Genomic DNA, 20,715 nt, shown 5'->3' with positions numbered 1-20,715 from the left:
GAGGGGAGTGTCGTTGAAGCTGAAGGGAAAGGTGTATGCTGCATGTGTGAGAAATGTTATGATTTATGGGAGCGAGACATGGGTAATGAACGTAGAGCAGCAACGAAGGCTGGAAAGGGTGGAAATGTGAATGGTTCGGTGGATGTGTGGAGTATCGTTGAGAGAGAGGAAGACAAATGATGAATTGCGAAAGATGATGGGAATAGAGCCTGTGATGGATGCTGTGAAGAGAAACAGTTTGACATGGTTTGGTCATGTGTTAAGGAAGGATGAAAGTGACTGGTTGAGAAGAGTGATGGAAATGAATGTAGAAGGAAGTAGAGGACGGGGAAGACCGAGAAAGACATGGCTAAAGATGGTCAAAGAAGAAATGCAGGCAAGGGGGATGGGGAGATGCAGAAAATTAGGGCAAAATGGAGAAGATTGTCATGGGGACCGCAAGGCTAACCCCCGCTCTTGCAGGGAAAATGGCCTTAAAATGCTGTTGTTGTTGTATACGGGATTTGATCAGCCATAGTTTTGATTTGTCATTGTTGGGTGTGGGTATTACTTTTGGGTGTTGAATATACTTTTTGTATGGAAAGAAAGTTTTTACCGTGTTCAAACTTTCTTCCTTGCAGGTGGGTGAGTGCTACGGATCCGTCACTTCCCCTTTTGTTGTTATTATATACTTGTAGGATTTTTAGTGTCAGGTAATTTTGTTGTTAAGATTTTTGTGTGAAATGGAGATGCCTTTAGTAGAAGGTAAAAATAAATGTTTGTGGAGGAAAAAGGAAAACGCGGCAAAAAACCGGAAGGTGGAGGAGGAGGAGGAGGAGGAGGAGGAGGAGGAGGAGGAGGAGGAGAACGGCCAGGAGAGAGATACAGGCATGAAATTGCGTCGAGGCTGTGAGCAGACTTTTTGATATTGGTCATGAAGGAGTTGAGGCTTCCCGTGAAAGGGATTGTTTGCGACATCGTCATATGTTGCGAGTGCAATTAAACCAGAGAATAAAAAGCAGAGGAGAAAAGAGCAGAAAAGGAACGAGAACTCGAGAAGAGGGCTGAGGAAAGAGCAGAGGAAAGGAGAGCTGAAAGGGACTTAAAGGAACGGGGCATGGAGTATCGGAGGGAAATTAAGCTCGAGGTTGAATTACTAGGAGAACGGAGAGACATCTTATCTGTGCCAGATAGTTCGACAACAAGTCAGAATTCTTGGGATATTGGTCGGCATGTAAGACTGGTTCCACCCTTTAATGAAAAGGAGGTAGGCAAGTTCTCTTTACACTTTGAAAAGGTGGCTCAGTTGTTAAAATGGCATGTGGATTCATGGACTATGTTATTACAAAGTGTTCTTGTGGGTAAAGCTCAAGATATCTATTCGGCTTTACCGATTGACCAATGTGCAGATTATGAGACAGTTAAGAAAGCATTCTCAAAGCCTATGAATTGGTCCCCGAAGCTTACCGCCAAAAATTTAGGAATGTCAGGAAGCGGGAGAATGAGACCCATGTGGAGTTTGCCAGAGAGAAGAAAACTATGTTTGATAGGTGGTGTGACTGGAAAGAAATTGGGGAAGACTTTAACCGTTTACGACTATTTATTTTGGTGGAATAATTTAAAAAGTGTGTCCACGCAGACATTAAAGTTAATTTGCATGAAAGAAAAGTACCTGAGTTGTATGAGGCAGTTATAGTGGCAGATGACTAAGCCTTGACACACAGGATGGGGTTTCACAACCCTAATTTCCCTCCCAGAGGTAGCCTGGGGAGTTGCATTAAATCAGGTATGGAGAGCAAATTCTCATGGAGGCAGCCCAGAGAGGAGTATCGAGCAAAATCTGGTACTTCAAATTTTAGTGACCAAAAGACCGACTGCCCAAGGCAGATGTACCTTCCAGGGGGCCCGAGGCAGACCACGGGATTGTCCTCTGGGCCTACTTGTGCTTTTTGCAAGAAACCTGGGCATTTGATGTCCCAATGTTATGCCCTGAAAAGGAGAAATCAGGATCAGAGTCAGGCTACTTCAACTCCGAATGCATTGACCAGTGCGAGAAGTCGTCCTTGGAGGACAGTGAATTGTGAAGGTCCCCATGCCGAACTTACTGCATCAGAGAATGACCTTGTCCAAGAGGGTTACAAACCTTTCATTTCCAAGGGGTTTGTGTCACTGAATGGGGATTTAACTCACCAGAGACCTGTTTGGGTATTGAGGGACAAGGGAGCACATCAATCTTTGATGTTCGAGGGCATTTTGCCATTGTCTGAAAAAACTACAACTGGGGTTAGTGTCCTCTTACAGGGGGTTGGTGGCTTCGTTAAAGCTCCTCTTCATGTGATCCATTTAAAATCTGACTTGGTGTCAGGACCGGCCACCGTCGGTTTACAAGCCACTCTTCCTGTGGAGGGAATTTCTTTTATTATCGGGAACGATTTGGCTGGTGGTTGCGTTTCAGGTAATCCAATGTTGGTTTAAAAGCCCAGTATGGAAAATAACACAGCACAGTTGGAGCAGGAGATTCCGGGTATCTTTCCATCATGTGCAGTGACTCGTGCTATGGATAGGAAGCACTCTGAAGAGAATGAGAAGGAAGGTGATGTGGATTTGGGTTCCATAGAGGTTTTGGAGGAAAGGTCTGGGAGACATGGTAGTAAAGGGAGTGACACCAACGAAACTAATGATAAGGTTTCATCTGGACCAAAGGATAAAATGGAGTGTCCGTTGGAGACATCTGGAAACGAGGTTGAACAAACTGTGCTTGCCCGAAAGAGACTTGTTGAAGAGCAACACAGAGATTCTGAACTCCGGAGTTTGATTGGTAAAGCTGTCACAGAGGAAGAGGCTATAAAGGTACCTGTTGGTTACTTCATGAAAGGGGAAATACTTATGAGAAAATGGAGACAACCAGAGGTACCAGCGAATGACGAGTGGAAAGTCCATTACCAAATTGTGGTGCCACAACTGTACCGGAAGGAGATATTGAGTTTGGCACACGAGACACCTTTGGCCGGGCACCTTGGAGTGAACAAGACGTGTGAAAGAATTTCATGATGAGTGTCATTATTTTTCACAATTTTCACTCTCTGTTCCGGCATTCGTAACGAGTGGACGCACATTTATTGTCTCTCTCTGGTACTGGCTGCGTGGCGGATGGTCGCAGCATTGTTGACCTGCTTGACCCACATGAAAGCCCGCTTGGAGTTTGCAAAAAAGCACCTAAAGGACTCTCAGACTGTGAGAAACAAGATTCTGTGGGCTTTCATGTGTCTTTCACTGAGGAGAGGCGTCCGTCTGGCCACTCTGCCATAAAGCCCAGATCGGTGGAGTGTTGCAGTGATGGTTGTCCTTCTGGAAGTTTCTCCCATCTCCACACAGGATCTCTGGAGCTCAGCCAGAGCGACCATTGGGTTCTTGGTCACCTCTCTTACCAAGGCCCTTCTCCCCCGATTGCTCAGTTTGGCCGGGCGGCCAGCTCTAGGAAGAGTCCTGGTTGTTCCAAACTTCTTCCATTTAAGAATTATGGAGGCCACTGTGCTCTTGGGAACCTTCAATGCAACAGAATTTTTTTTGTAGGCTTCCCCAAATCTGTGCCTCAACACAATCCTGTCTCTGAGCTCTGCAGGCAGTTCCTTCGACCTCATGCCTTGGTTTTTGCTCTGATATGCATTGTCAGCTGTGAGACCTTATATAGACAGTTTTGTGCCTTTCCAAATCATGTCCAATCATTCAATTTACCACAGGTGGACTCCAATCAAGGTGTAGAAACATCTCAAAGATGATGAAGAGAAATGGGGGCACCTGAGTTAAATTTCAAGTGTCATAGCAAAGGGTATGAATACTTATGTCAATGTGATATTTCAGGTTTTTGTTTTTAATAAATTTGCAAAACTTTCTAAAATCCTGTTTTCTCTTTGTCATTATGGGGTATTGAGTGAAGATTGATGAGGGAAAAAATGAATTTAAACGATTGCAGCATAAGGCTGCAACATAACAAAATGTGAAAAAAGTGAAGGGGTCTGAATACTTTCTGAATGCACTATATGTATATGTATATGTATATGTATATGTATATGTATATATATATATATATGTGTATGTATGTATATATATATATATATATATATATATATATATATATATATATATATATATATCTATATATATACATATATATATATATATATATATATATATATATATATATATATATATATATACATACGCAAACAGTATATATATATATGTGGACTGTGCTGTATCGGTAATCCCTTTGAGGTTTTTATTAGCAAAAAAAAAAACCTATAAAATACTTGTCTGTATGTTACGTTCTGCAGACGCGTTCCGCTATCACCATTTATTCCATAAAGTCTTGAGCGTGCGCAACACGGTTTTTCCACACGTGCCATTTTCCAGGAAACTAACCCCACGTTGGACAAGGGTTTACTGTATTTCTTTACAATTTGTATGAAGTTGCACTATTCGTCTTCCTCCTTCATAAGTGAACTTTCTTTATAAGCAGAAACAGTGTATGAGCCTTAATGGTGTCCCTTCTCTTGATCTTTCCCTTCATGCTGAGGTTCCAGAAGGCTGCATCTTAAGATCTACATTATGTTTGACCTATGTCAATGATCCATCTAATTTTCCTGGAAAACAACTTTTTCAATTTGTTGATGATACCATTATGTGCAGAATGGTAGTCTGTCAACTCCACACCCTCTTCACCCTTCACCCAAATATTTTTGTCTCTAACACTGGAAAGATCAACATCTATTGTAGCAATATACTTACCACGTGCTGCTAGGTCGCCCGATCCATGCTGCGTATGAATAATCACCCTTTCGGTAATTTAGCTGTGAGGCGTACCCTGCAATGTGAGGCCATCAAGTGTTAGTTTGAGAGGAAAATAGGATGCCATTTTGAAAAATAGAAACACATTTTAAGGTATGCAGAACAGTAATTTTATCTACCAGGAAGTCGCTAGACTTCCGATGTAGGGATGGCATGGACTCTCCTTTGGTTTAATACAACATAAATCCTCAAAAAACATCAACCATGATACAAACCTATCAACCGATAAAATATCTACCTGTGGAAGATTTCACATTAAATAACTCATTTAACTTTTGGACATCACTGAACTACAAAAGTGACCGACTTCTTATTCTTCTTTTCATACAACCTAACTCAAAATTGGTTTAAGCAAAGGAGTTGGTTTAAACACAAATGTTATTTTATACTGGGAAGGTCCATGACTATTCAAATTTTTCACAACTTCAAAGGATTCCATGAAAAGTAGGCATAACCGCTCAACTAAGTATCGGAATATGAAGGGAAACGAGGGGTGGGTGGGGCAACACCTACCAATCAGCCGAGTTGGTGAGGGGCCTTGGAGACACAATTGCCAGAGGGCCTGTCACACCTGCATGGGTGTGGTTAACTGCAGCAAATGGTGTACAGTCCGACAGTAGTGACAGCAGACACATACTTTAAAACTAGAACGGCACTCAGTAGAGAGCATACCACCGCCTGGTTGGCCATGTCACTCAATGGTGAAGAATCACTTAAAATATTCTACTCGCTGGATCCGGATCCGGATCTTCACCAAAATTGAATCGATTCTTCCTCGTCACAAACACAACCTGTGCAACAAGTTTCGTCCAAATCCATCCATTACCTTTTGAGATATCCTGCTATGTATTATTTTGGCCCGACCTCCCAATGGTGAAGAATCACTTAAAAAATTAAATAATTCTCATATCCGAATCCATATTCAGATCTTCACCAAAATCGAATCGAATCGTCCTTGTCAGACACCCAAACGGTACACCAAGTTTCGTCCAAATCCGTCCACAACTCTTTGAGACATCCTGCTATGTATCGTTTTTGGCCCTATCTCCCAATGGAAAAGAATCACTTTTAAAATTCTAGTAGCTGGATCCAAATCCGGATCTTCACCAAAATCTAATCATTTCGTCCTTGTCACATACACATCTCTGACAAATTTCGTCCAAATCCGTCCACAACTTTTTGAGATATTTTGTTCACAAACAAACAAACAAACAAACAAGAAGACGTCATGCGTAGCACGATACTTGCAAAATCCCCCCCCCCCCAAAAGTTTTCCATTGATACAGCAAATTGGCCATTTCATGAAGATTAAAATTTACGATCTTGATCAAAGCTCGGGTCAACAGGATGAAAAGTGACGATTTTTCAGATGAAAAATGATGATTTTAGAAGTTTGACCTTGAGTTGACCTTTGACTTTGGACCTCATAAATAGTTGGTTTCCCTATTTAGTGACTCAATGTGCAAATGCTGTTCAATTTTCAAGTCAATCGGATGAAAATTGACGGTTTTTCAGATGAAAAGTGATGATTTTGGAAGTTTGACCTTGAGTTGACCTTTGACCTTAAAATAATGTTTCCCAATTTAGTGACCTGATATGCAAATGCTGTTCAATTTTCAAGTCAATTGGTTGAGAATTGACGGCTTCTTAGATGAAAAGTGATGATTTTGGAAGTTTGACCTTGAGTTGACCTTTGACCTTAAAATAATGTTTCCCAATTTAGTGACCTGATATGCAAATGCTGTTCAATTTTCAAGTCAATTGGTTGAGAATTGACGGCTTCTTAGATGAAAATTGCTGATTTTAAACATTTGACCTTGAGTTGACCTTTCACCTTTTGACCTCAAAATAGTTCATTTCCCAATTTAGTGACTTGATATACAAATGCTATTCAATTTTCAAGTCAATCAGATTTAAAATGGTGATTTTAGAAATTTGACCTCCAGGTGACCTTTGAACTCAAAATCAATAGGCTTCTCAATTGGGACGACTTATACAACTTGGTGAAGTTTTGTGATGATCGGTTTAGAATTGTGACCTGTAGGCCAGTGACAAACAAACAGACAGACAGACAGAACCACAAACGCAACAGACCAATATACTTGAAAAATCTTCGATTTTGCAAGTAATAAACAAATGGAGTGAAAACTGAGTACTCCCTATCAGCATGCGTCATTGCCGGGCCCCGTTCAGCGCCCGGCGATGACGTCATGCAGCGCCTGGAGATGGAATCGGAAAGGAGCGGTGCACCATAACCTGAACTCAGTAAATGGTACAATATGCCATACTCACCACACCACCAATTCATTCATTGATGCATCCTCCTACCTTCAAAGCATTAGTCTGAGCTTATCATTGGCTGGGGAATTGAACTCCAATAGCGTGACTCGGCACGCTCCGCACGAGGGGAATTGAACTCCAATAGCGTGACTCGGCAGGCCTGTCGAGCTCCGTGCGCCCCACCACACGTCGTTTCAGACGGATAGGCATCTTTGACCATTTCAGTGCCTTTTGGGTCTTCAGGGTCTTTTGGATCTTCAGGGTCTTTGGGGTATTTTGGGTCTTCGGTGTCTTCAGGGGCTTTTGGGTCTTAAGGGTCTTTTGGTTCCTCTGGGTCTTTAAGGGTATTTTGGGTCTTCAGGGTGTTTTGGGTCTTTGGGGTCTTTGAGTCTTTTGGATCCTCTGGGCCTTTAATAGTATTTTGGGTCTTTGGGGTGTTTTTGGTCTTTGGGGTATTTTGATTTTTAAGGGTCTTAAGGGTATTTTGGTTCCTCTGGGTCTTTAAGGGTCTTTGGGTCTTTTTGGGGTCTTCGAGGGGTGTTTCGGGTCTTCGGGATGTTTTGGGTTTTTGGGGTGTTTTGGGTATGAGGGGTCTTTTGTGTCTTCAAGGTCTTTGTGGTCTTCAGGGTGTTTTGGGTCTTTGGGGGTGTTTTGGGTCTTTTGGGTCTTTGGGGTGTTTTGGGTCTTCAGGGTCTTTTGTGTCTTCAAGGTCTTTGTGGTCTTCAGGGTGTTTTGGGTCTTTGGGGTGTTTTGGGTGTTTTGGGTCTTTGGGGTGTTTTGGGTCTTTGGGGTGTTTTGGGTCTTTTGGGTCTTCGGGGTCTTTTGGGTCTTCGGGGTGTTTTGGGTCTTCGGGGTGTTTTGGGTCTTCGGTGTGTTTTGGGTCTTCGGCATGTTACGGATTCGGCACTAATTATTGTTATTATTATTATTGTTGGTTCTCAGTAAGGGTTATTGTGGTTAAAAGGTTTAAAAGCGCTCATGATAAAAATGATGCCGGAAATCGGATAGTGCACCGGAAGAGGTGGAGCGAGGAAGAAGAGCGCGTGAGGCGGAGGTGAAACGAGGCGTTTTGTAAAAGCTCCGTACCCAGCGTGGTCGAGCGTCCATGGAGAGTGAACTTTGAGTCCTGGAAAGAAATCTCGTGCGATCATGGTTATCGCTGGTGTCGTGGAAAAGCCTGCGAAGCCAGGTACAGGTGTGAGATTCTGGAGAATCTTCGCCTAGAGGCTGCGGCCCGAGGAAGAACCGACCGCCATTTCGGGGACCTCGCGCGTCGTTCGCGGACCCTTGGGTAGCCGCGTCCGCTGGTCCCGCTCTCCTGTGATTTGCCGAGGATGTGTGTGCGGGACAGCGGCCTTTGAAGAACACGGTGCGGTTCGCCACTGCACGGTGCATGTGCACGTTTGGAGCGCGTCTTTGGGATTCCACTTTCCACCGTCAATTGGGGTTGGCTGGGGCCACGTGACGGTCCCCGCCTTACCTACATCTCCTTACCCGCCTCATCGCCATCGCCTCTTCGCCGGGAGCACCATTGTGTTCTAGAGACATTGAGAAGGGCTCTGTTTCAGTCCCTGGGGGTGCCGTGAGTTTGAGCTAGGTTACCATCTTAAGATTTGAGTGTAGCGTTGATTGCCCCCATTGTTGTATGGTTCTTTTTGTGTGCTTTTAATATAATATTTGTTCATTGACAACCAAGGGTGTGGTTTCCTTATTGATTTCGATTATTTCCTTTGGCGGTTTCCTGGATGGTTTCATTAGTGCTTGATTGTGACACGGACTAACATATATATATCTTTCTGCCGGGGTTCCTCTCGGGGTTCGGAGGTTACCGAGACCAGGAGATCACAGAGGACCCCGTAACAGAAATTGGGGGCTCGTCCGGGAGCTACAATTCCCTAGATTTAGTCCAGGAAAGAATTCCCTAACATTCCCAGAATTCCCAAAGTTGGAACTTGTTCCAACATTCCCAAATTTTTCCAAAAAACAAACAACAAAAAATTTGTGTTTTTTTTTCATTTCTTGTGTGAAGGTTAACAGGTGTTAACAATAGTCACCATGGAGTTTGACGCAGAGAAGTTTGCAGTGACCCCTAGTGAAGCACAGTTCAGAGCGTTAGTAAAATCGGACCTCTGGAAATTGGCCAAACATTTTAGCGTGGAGGTCCGAACTAATATGAAGAAGGCAGAGATGCAGACAGTGGTGATACAATCTATGGTGGGATTAGGAACATGGGAAGAGGTAGCCTGGGCTTGGTTGCCAGAAACACAAGAAAATGTGGAGCTCCGGAAACTGGAGATGCAATTACAGAGACAGGAAAGGGAAAAAGCAGAGGAAAGGAAAGCAGAAAAGGAAAGAGCAGAGCAGGAAAGAGAACTCCAGGAAAGGTTAGAAGACAAAAAAGCAGAGGAACGGAGAGTGGAACGAGAACTCCAGGAAAGACTAAAAGCAGAGGAAAGCAAAGCAGAAGAGAGAAGAGAAGAGAAACAAGCAGAGGAAAGGAGAGTGGAACGAGAACTCCAGGAAAGGTTAGAAGAGAAGAAAGCAGAGGAAAGGAGAGTTGAAAGAGAACTCCAGGAAAGGTTGGAGAAAAAAAAACGGAGGAGAGAAAAGCCGAAAGGGAGTTAAGGGATCGTGAAATGGCACTTCAGCAGGAAATTAGACTCAAGGAGCTGGATGTAATGAAAGAACGGGGAGAGGTACCATCCATGCCGAATGGTTCGACACCTAGTCAGAACACCTGGGATGTTGGCAGACATGTGAGGCTGGTTCCACTCTTCAATGAAAAGGAGGTAGCCAAGTTTTTTCCACACTTTGAGAAAGTGGCTCGACTGTTAAACTGGCCTGAGGAATACTGGTCCATACTAGTGCAAAGTGTTCTGGTGGGTAAAGCTCAAGAGATTTATTCGGCTTTACCGATTGACCAATGTGCAGATTATGAGGTATTGAAGAAACACATTCTCAAAGCCTATGAATTGGTCCCAGAAGCTTACCGGCAAAAATTCCGGAATGCCAGGAGGAGGGAGAGTGAGACCCATGTGGAGTTTGCCAGATTGAAAGAAACCATGTTTGATAGGTGGTGCGATTCAAAAGGAGTGGGGAAAGACTTCGAACTATTGCGACAATTGATCCTGGTGGAGGAATTCCAGCAGTGTGTCCCAGAGGACATTAAAGTACATCTGGAAGAAAGGAAAGTACCAAAGTTGTATGAGGCAGCAACCATGGCAGATGACTATGCCTTAACCCACAGGATGGGGTTCCACAAACCTAACTTCTCGCCTCGACCTAGCCAGGGGAGCTATGGTACATCAGGGGCGGAGAACGGAAATTCATGGGGGCGGCCTCGAGATGAGTATGAGGACCACTCTGATACCACGACTTCTAGGAATCCGAAGACAGCAGTTCCAAGGCAGACTTACCCTCCTGGGGGCTCGAGGCAAACCACGAGGTTCTCCTCCGGGCCTACTTGCGCTTTTTGCCATAAACCTGGACACTTGATGTCCCACTGTTATGCTCTGGGAAAGGAAAATCAGGAGCGGAGTTCGACTAGTACCACTCCGAATGCAATGGCCATTGTGAGAAATCGCCCTCAAAAGGGTTACCAACCATTTATTTCAGAGGGGTTTGTGTCACTGGATGGAGCAGCGACTAACCGGAGACCTGTTAGGGTATTGAGGGACACAGGAGCACATCAATCTTTAATGCTTGAAGGCATCTTGCCATTGTCGGAGGAGACGGCAACTGGTGATAGTGTTCATTTACAGGGGATTGGTGGCTGTGTTAGTGCTCCACTTCATGTCATGCATTTGGAGTCCGATTTGGTGTCAGCACCGGTCAGCGTCGGTTTACAAGCCACTCTTCCTGTAGAAGGAGTATCTTTTGTTATCGGGAATGCTTTGGCCGGTGGTCAAGTTTCTGGTAACCCAATGTTTGTTGAAAAGCCTAGTAGGAAGCGCCCTGAAGAGAAGAGGAAATACCCTGAAACTAGGTGTCAGCACACGCACGTCAGGGATGGAGGCAATATTGACAAGCTCTTTGTAGGGGGACTGAACTTCAAAACAAAGGAAGATATTCTGGAGTCTGCCTTCAGCAAATATGGACCGCTTTTGGAAGTGCTGCTGATAAAAGACAGGGAGACATAAAAGTCAAGAGGGTTTGACTTTGTCACGTTTGAAAACTCAAAGGACGCCAGAGTTGCAGAAAAAGATCTGAATAGCAAGGAGTTGGAGGGTTGGACCATAACAGTAGGAAAGGCATTTCCTAGGTGTCGAAGGGGCTACAGAGGCGGACCACAGAGTAGTAGTGGTGGTGGCCACAATCGATATTATTATGGAGGCTTCCAGAGTTATGGCAGCTCCCGAAGGAAGGATTTATCAGAGCAGTGGCTGAGAAGGAGACCGCTATATTTGTGACTATAGTGACAAGTGGTCCAACCGTGATTGTTAGGAAAGTTAGAAAGAGTTGAAGCACGGAATGCTGCGGAGCAGCCGAGCCACGATTCCTACACGGATTAACCGTGAACGCCACGTTCCTAAAGGCGTCCATGTAGTGAACTTCCCTACACGGATTAACCATGAACTCCATGTTCCTAAAGGCGTCCATGTCGTGAACTTTCCTACACGGACTAACCGTGAACTCCACGTTACTAAAGGCATCCATGTAGTGACAATGTCCAGGCCTCAACACCCAACCACCATGGAGCCTGGCCCTCAGCTTGGCCTCCCAGAAAAAGTGCTATCGATTTGCTGGACTTTGGATTTTTGATCAACCCCTTAACCTTCATTCAAAAGAAACTAAAAGTAAAAATCAGAGGTTGATGAGATGGAGTTTGGCTTTGCAAGGGTAACTTGGAAATTGAACATGTAAAGGGTAGGGACAATGCCGTTGCTGATGCGTTGTCCAGAGTGAATTAACTTTGGAAATCTCTGTAAGTTGTTCGAAGTTTTGTTGCTTTATTTTTGGGAAATATTGATTATTGTTGCCCATGGGAATTGATGATGTGGGTGGTGAGTTTACATTTGTTGGTTTCAAGAATTTGCCTACAAAGAAAGTTTTCGCTGTGTTCAAACTTTCTTTCTTGAGGGGGGGAAGTGTTATGGATTCGGCACTAATCATTATTATTATTGTTGGTTCTCAGTAAGGGTTATTGTTGTTAAAAGGTTTAAAAGCGCTCATGATAAAAATGATGCCGGAAATCGGATAGTGCACCGGAAGAGGTGGAGCGAGGAAGAAGAGCGCGTGAGGCGGAGGTGAAACGAGGCGTTTTGTAAAAGCTCCGTACCCAGCGTGGTCGAGCGTCCATGGAGAGTGAACTTTGAGTCCTGGAAAGAAATCTCGTGTGATTGTGGTTATCGCTGGTGTCGTGGAAAAGCCTGTGAAGCCAGGTACAGGTGTGAGATTCCGGAGAATCTTCGCCTAGAGGCTGCGGCCCGAGGAAGAACCGACCGCCATTTCGGGGACCTCGCGCGTCGTTCGCGGACCCTTGGGTAGCCGCGTCCACTGGTCCCGCTCTCCGGTGATTTGCCGAGGATGTGTGCGCGCGACAGCGGCCTTTGAAGAATACGGTGCGGTTCGCGACTGCACGGTGCATGTGCACGTTTGGAGCGCGTCTTTGGGATTCCACTTTCCACCGCCAATTGGGGTTGGCTGGGGCCACGTGACGGTCCCCACCTTACCTACATCTCCTTACCTGCCTCATCGCCATCGCCTCTTTGCCGGGAGCACCATTGTGTTCTAGAGACATTGAGAAGGGCTCTGTTTCAGTCCCTGGGGGTGCCGTGAGTTTGAGCTAGGTTACCATCTTAAGATTTGATTGTAGGGTTGATTGCCCCCATTGTTGTATGGTTCTTTTTGTGTGCTTTTAATATAATATTTGTTCATTGACAACCAAGGGTGTGGTTTCCTTATTGATTTGGATTGTTTCCTTTGGTGGTTTCCTGGATGGTTTCATCAGTGATTGATTGTGACACGGACTAACATATATATCTTTCTGCCGGGGTTCCTCTCGGGGTTCGGAGGTTACCGAGACCAGGAGATCGCAGAGGACCCCGTAACAGGTGTGTTTTGGGTCTTCGGTGTGTTTTGGGTCTTCGGGGTGTTTTGGGTCTTTGGGGTGTTTTGGGTCTTCGGGGTCTTTTGGGTCTTCAGGGTGTTTTGGGTCTTTTGAGTCTTCAGGGTCATTTTGGGGCTTCAGGGTATTTTTGAGCCTCAGGGCTTTCAAGGGTATTTTGGGTATTTAGGGTGTTTTGGATTTCGGGGTCTTTAAGGGTATTTTGGGTATTCAGGGGTCTTGGTGGTCTTAAGGGTCTTGGGGGACTTAAAGGGTCGTCAAAGGTCTGAGGGGTCTCAACAGTCTAAACTTAAGTAAGAGGGTGTTAATTTTATTTGAAGAAGAAGAAGACGTTTTGGTCGCATATAAACATACATACAAACAAACATACATAACCGCAAACAAACATACATAACCAACATACATTTGCTCTATTATAATAAGATGTAAATTACTTAAATAATAGCGAGTATGAGACCTCTGCATCGTGTTGTCAGAAATCCAAACTAATTACAGTTTTAAAATACCATTTTTGTTGTGGTAATGACCCCTTTTTACCAAAGTTTCATACCTGATCTGATGAAATTCAAGGCACGATCCTTCGCCAAAGGATCACCCATTTGACTCCACTGATCACTTTGGTTCAGATACCTTGCGACCATGACCGTAATAGACGTGTACATCATGTTCTGCTCTCCACAACCCCTGCAATTTGTAAATAATGAATGAATCACAATTGTGTTTTGCTTAAGTGAACTTGTAGACGGTTTTGTGCATAATGAAAATAAAATTTCATTCTTTAAATTAAACACCTTCCCAATGTTTATTCGTCTCCTTCAAAGTGATTTGTTATTTTTAAATTAAATTAAATTGTAAAAGGTTCTTTTTGTGGCAAACATTATCTTGCCATTTTTATACGAGAGTGCATTGGAAGACATCTCATGTGGAAATTACAGCATTGCTAAATAGACCTCTAAGCCATCTTGTCATTACTAGACAATGGAGAATATTTCAACTTGGGGTCCTTGCATCATGAGCCAGGAGTTCTGATGAGAATATCAAAAGGCCAACTTGATGAAAGCACTTACCTCGGCAATCTAAGGAGACTTGAAATTTTGGATTCTTTCACTGTATTCTGAATTGTCTCTGCAATAAGATTTCCTGTGGACATAAAATACATCAATTCACTCATAAACCATTACACACGCATTCCTTTGACACCTTGTCATCATCATTGTTTCTCCGCATGCAGTTGTGTGCAAACAAGAATGAAAATATTGCAAAAATAGCAGAAGCCCATGGTAAAAATACAACGACATAAAAAAAGGAAAAACTCGAACGGCACTCGGTAGAGCGCATACAGTCACGTGAAAAAGTAAGTACACTTTTTACACCCGTGTAAAGTTTTGACTTTTTCAACATATTTCAACATACAGCTATTTAATCTTCATTTCAACAATATTGATAGATAAAGGTGATATAATATAACAAATATCACGAAACATTTACATTTTGTAGTCCATTGTATAATTTAAATAAACATAAATGCAAATTTCGGATGTGGAAAAAGTAAGTACACCCCTACACATTTATCACTACTTCAAATACCTAAAATTAGAATCAGGTGCACCAGCTCAGGTGCAAATGATTAGAACATCGTTAGAGAGGATCTTGGAGAAACCTGTCTTATTTAAACCTCAGACATTTCGTTTGGTTTGCTCTTTGTTGTTGAAGTGTGCGGCGTCACCATGCCGAGATCAAAAGAGCTCTCTGAGGCCTTCAGAAAGAAGGTTATAGATGCCTATGAGTCTGTGAAGGGATTTAAAAAGATATCCAAACAATTTGAAATCAATCATTCGACTGTCCGGAAGATCATGTAAAAGTGGAGAAGATTCCAAACAACTGCCAATAGTCAGGGCCCTTAGGGATATTTTGGTTCAAATTCTTCCAAAAGCATCAAATTTGGCGCAGATGTTGCCCATGCCATACTCTTTCGATTTTTGACGGGCGCCAAGGGCGGTATGATCCGGGGACCATACCGGTCCATCCCGCCATGTCACCTGACTTATGACGTCATAATTAGGATATGCATCCAATCACATGGCGTACTATAAGTGGTCAAAGTTCAAAATGAATCGATCGAAAAATGAAGGCAAGGATCCATTTTTAAGGTTTTCATAAAATCCAATATGGCCGCCAGGTCACATGACCTATGACGTCATATTTATGACACGTATACAATCATGTAGACATGAACCCGGATCATGATCGCACAAAAATTAAACACAAGGATATGGCATACAGTTCATAAAACATCAAAATCCGTACCTTTGTAATTAGACTGACGAACTGCATATGCCTGAAAATTAGGAAATAGACATGTAAATATTTCCTCTAATTGTCAAAAATAAGGTCAGAGTTCGATTACCCAACCCAGAAACATAAAATGGTGAACCTCGTGTAAATCTTGACAAAAAACTCAAAAACCGACATGTTTGACTCAAAAATGACCTTTAAGATGACCTTGAGCGTTGACCTTGACATCGAATCATCAAAATAACATCATAATTGGATTCCTCGACCTCGAAAACCCCTGAAAAGTGGTATCATACATGATTCCAACCCTTTTGGTTTTTTTTTTTTTTTTTTTTTTTTTGCATACAAGATCGAGGCTCGTGAAAGAGCGAACATTAATCACACAGAAAGACAAACAGACACATAAAACAAATAACCTCGGGAGCGGTAGACAAGATGGGGATCACCCCAGATCCACATTTGAGAGCAGGGACCGAGAGACATGGAGACATCGAGAGAACTGTGGGAGGGAGAGGGCTTTGGGGGGGAGGCATGGGTGGGAGAGGTATAAAACATATGGACACTGCCAGGACTTCCAGGAAAGAAGTTGGAATTTCAAACAAGGTGGATCTGGGGTGAATTAGTGGGGGTAGAAAAGATAAAGGTTTTGGATGGGGGATGATAAGAGATGGTGGTGAACAGCTGTTTTAAAGACCTGGAGGGAGGAGTGTGATTGAAGTGAGTGTGGGAGTTTGTTCCAGAGGCGGGAGAAAAGAGGAATGAAAGAGTGAAGGTGAGCAGAGAGCCGAGATTTCGGCAGTTTAACCATCAGAGGGTGGCTGGCAGATCTTGTGCGACCTGCAGGAATATTTGGGGGACAGAGCACAGAGAGAGCTGGGGGAGCAAAGCCGGAGAGGAGTCGGTAGAAGACAGAAAGACCACCTACCTGCCTGCGGTGAGTGAGTGAAAGGCCCTCAGAGATAGCTTCATCGTGGGAGATTCCAATGATTCTGAAAGCTTTGGATTCAACAGCGTGAAGCCGAGCCAGGTGTAAGGCAGGAGCACCAGCCCATAGGGGAGAACAGTATTCCATTGAGCTGCGGATGAAAGCCTTGTATGTGGTGAGGAGCTCAGGTGTGCCTAGGAAGGACTTCGCACGACGGAGGATGCCCAGTCGGCGACTGGCTTTGGAGGCCAGCTTGGAAATGTGGTTTTCCCAAGAAAGATCATGGCAGATAGTGAGACCCAAAAGCTTGAGCGACAGAACTTCTTGGAGAGGATTGTTGAGAAAGTAGATGGGAGGGTTGTCCAGTCGATCTTTTCGGAGAGACATAGTAAGAGTGTGAGATTTGTCAGGATTGAAAGACATGTTCCACTTGTTTGACCAGTCTGTGATTTTGTCCAGGTCTTCAGAGAGTGAGGAGGCTGCAGACTGCCGATCTGAGGGAACAGGCATGGAGCGGCAGAGAGTGGAGTCATCAGCAAAGAGATAGAGAGGATTTTCCAGAGAGTCGGAGAGATCATTGATAAAGACCAGAAAAAGCACAGGGCCCAGCACACTGCCTTGGGGAACTCCAGCCTGAACAGGAAGAGGAGATGAGAGAAATCCATTCAGGGCCACACGTTGACTACGACCAGAGAGGAAGTCCGCAAGCCATGCATGGAGATTTCCATGGATACCATAGGAGGAGAGTTTGGTGAGCAGAGCTGGGTGCCAGACCGTATCGAAGGCATGTGATATGTCAAGGGAGACAGCTCTGATTTCCTGTTTGGCATTGAGGACCTCCATCCATTGTTGAGACAGCAGAAGCAGCATGTCCAGAGTAGAGTGACCTGGTCTGAAACCAAATTGATGATCAGAGATCAAGCCATTGGAGAAGAGGAAAGATTTCATATCCGAAGCAATGATGGATTCCATGACTTTGCTGATAATTGGGAGCAGGCTGATTGGTCTGTAGTTGCAAGGATCTGTTTTTGCACCTTTTTTGTGTAAAGCGGTAATGTTTGCTGATTTCCAGGATGCTGGCAGATGACCTTGAGCAAAAGATAGGGTGAAAAGAACAGAGAGAGGGTGAGATAGAGCGGCAGAGCAGGATTTTAGGACCCGTGGGCTGATGCCGTCTGGTCCAGTTGCAGAATCAGAGTCGAGGTTTGACAAAAACCTCGACTTTAACTGATTCGACTCGACTTTAACTCGACTGATTTAACTGATTTTCCTCTAATCCGGGTGGCGGCCATTTAGTATTTCGCCAATATGGGCCCCCCGGGGGGGGGGGGAGGGGGCGCCCATTTCGGCGCCCGTCAAAAATCGAAAGAGTATGGCATGGGCAACATCTGGGCCAAATTTGGTGCTTTTGGAAGAATTTGAACGAAACGGCCCCAAAATATCCCTAAGGGCCCTGACTACAACTTGTTCAGGCCAGGCCGCCCCTGCAAGTTCAGCTCGAGTGCAGACCGCAATATGCTGAAAGAAGTCTCTAAGAACCACAGAATGTCATCACGGGACCTACAGGTAGCTCTTGCCACTGTTGATGTCAAAGTGCACGAGTCTACCATTAGAAAGAGGCTGTACAAATTTGATCTACATGGGAGGTGTGCCAGGAGGAAACGTTTGCTGTCCAGAAAGAACATCAGGGCAACACTAAAGTTTGCCAATGAACACCTAGGCAAAGACCAGCACTTCTGGAACAATGTGCTCTGGACAGATGAGTCAAAAGTAGAGCTATTTGGCCACAGTACCAGAAGACATGTTTGGCGAAAACCAAAGACAGTATTTTACCACAAGAACCTGATACCAACTGTAAAGCATGGTGGTGGAAATATTATGGTTTGGGGCAGCTTTGCTGCATCAGGGCCTGGGCAGCTCACCATCATAGAATCCACTATGAATTCTTCATTGTACCAGAGGGTGCTTGAGGATAATGTGAGGCCATCTGTCTGAAAGTTGAAGCTCAACCAAAGGTGGACCTTGCAACATGACAATGACCCTAAACATACCAGTAAATCCACCAAGGAATGGCTGAAATAAAAGAAATGGAGGGTTCTGGAATGACCAAGTCAAAGCCCGGATCTAAATCCCATCGAGATGTTGTGGGGGGATTTGAAATGAGCTGTGCATGCAAGAAACCCCTCAAACATCGCACAGCTGAAAGAATTCTGCATGTAGGAGTGGGCAAAAATTTCTCCCAGTCGATGTCAGAGACTGGTAGACAGTTATAAGAAACGCCTACTTGAGGTTGTTTCTGCCAAAGGGGGCAATACCACCTATTAGAGCCAAGGGTGTACTTACTTTTTCCACATGTGGAATTTGCATTTATGTTTATTTAAATTATACAATGGACTACAAAATGTAAATGTTTCATGATAGTTGTTATATTATATCACCTTTATCTATCAATATTGTTGAAATGAAGATCAAATAGCTGTATGTTGAAATATGTTGAAAAAGTCAAAACTTTATATGGGGTGTACTTACTTTTTCACGTGACTGTACCTCCACCAGGCTGAATAGTTTGTTTTGTAGCCTACTGAAAGGCTGGATCTGGATTCGGACCTGAACCAAAATCTAATCGGCTTGTTCTTGTCACCTAACCAATTCGTCCACCAAGTTTAGTAATAACTCGTCCATAACTTTTTTTTAAATAGGATGTTATATATCGCTTTTCACCCGATCTCTCAATGGTGAAGAATCACTTAAAAATTAAATAATCCTCATATAATTCTCATATATAATTCTCATCTGAATCCATATTCAGATTTTCACCAAGATCGAATCGATTCTTCCTTGTCACACACACAACCTGTCCACCAAGTTTCGTCCAAATCCATCTATAACGTTTTGAGACATCGTGCGTATCAGTTTTAAACTGATATCAGTATCAGTTTTAAAGTTTTAAATAAAACGTATCAGTTTTAGCCCGATCTCTCAATGGTGAAGAATCACTAAAAAAATTCTAGTAGCCGTTTCCGAATCCGGATCTTCACCAGAATCTAATAATTTCCCCCTTGTCATGGACACAACCTCTCTGCCAAATTTCGTATGAATCCATCCACAACTTCTTGAGATATCCTTTCAGACAGACAAACAAACAAATGAAAAATCGATCAGAGACCGAGGACTTGCCAGAAGGTCCTTTTTTTATCGGCCATTTTGGACATATATGGCGGCCGAACCACGTGACCGATGACGTCATCATTATTTGTTTTCTAAACTAATTTATTCCTTGATGATGCTCAAGAAATTTCATCTTGATCGGATGAAGTTTTGTACTTGTCGAATTATGACGTCATAATGGAGGCACCTATGACAGCATCATTAAAAATGTTTTATTCCCCATGGAGAGTTCTTTACAAGGAGCCATGTCTCAATTTTTTCAATTCAGCACTTTCGGAGATATAGAGGTGCAAAGTTTTTCGGGTTTTCCAAGATGGTGGCCGAACCACGTGACCAATGACATCATCATTAACATATTTTATTCCCCATGGAGAGATCTTTACAATGAGCCATGTCTCAATTTTTTCTATTCAGCACTTTCGGAGATATAGAAGTGCAAATGTTTTCGTTTTTTCCAAGATGGCGACCGAACCACGTGACCGATGACATCATCATCAGCATATTTTATTCCCCATGGAGAGTTTTTTTTATAATGAGCCATGTCTCAATTTTTTCTATTCAGCACTTTCGGAGATATAGAGGTGCAAAGTTTTTCGGTTTTTCCAAGATGGCGGTCGAACCACGTGACCGATGACGTCATCAATTGGGCACAGTCTATTTCAGGGCAAGACAAATATGTGTGTAAAGATTGGTGATTTTACGTGCAATGGTGTAGACATAGTGCTACGCACAGACAGACCAACAGACAAACAGACAAACAGAGGAAAAATCGGTCAGAGACTGAGGACTTGCCGGAATGTACTTTTTATCGGCCATTTTGGACAAATATAGCGGCGGAACCACGTGACCGATGACGTCATCATTATTTGTTTTCTAAACTAATTTATTCCTTGATGATGCTCAATAAATTTCATCTTGATCGGATGAAGTTTTGTACTTGTCGAATTATGACGTCATAATGGAGGCACGTATGACATCATCATTAACATATTTTATTCCACATGGAGAGTTCTTTACAATGAGCCATGTCTCAATTTTTTCTATTCAGCACTTTCGGAGATATAGAGGTGCAAAGTTTTTCCGTTTTTCCAAGATGGCGGCCGAACCACGTGACCGATGACATCATCATTAACATATTTTATTCCCAATAGAG

The 20,715-nt window shown here is 43.6% G+C and overlaps 1 protein-coding gene across 1 annotated transcript in view; it reads right to left on the bottom strand.

Moving 5' to 3' along the window:
* The window catches only part of LOC137437024 (complement C3), a 228,461-nt gene that overhangs the window by 60,267 nt on the left and 147,479 nt on the right, over positions 1-20,715 (bottom strand). The window contains exons 26-28 of the mRNA XM_068131331.2: positions 14,242-14,314; positions 13,725-13,858; positions 4,768-4,843 (exon numbers count right to left, since the gene is read on the bottom strand). Coding sequence (XP_067987432.2) covers positions 4,768-4,843; positions 13,725-13,858; positions 14,242-14,314 — 283 coding nt within the window. The remainder of the gene's footprint in view (positions 1-4,767; positions 4,844-13,724; positions 13,859-14,241; positions 14,315-20,715) is intronic.

Source organism: Myxine glutinosa, chromosome 11 (assembly GCF_964187855.1).
Source record: "Myxine glutinosa chromosome 11, kmMyxGlut1.1, whole genome shotgun sequence".
NCBI lineage: Eukaryota > Metazoa > Chordata > Myxini > Myxiniformes > Myxinidae > Myxine > Myxine glutinosa.
The sequence above is the reverse complement of the archived record's forward strand: the minus strand, read 5'-3'. Positions and strand labels throughout refer to the sequence as shown.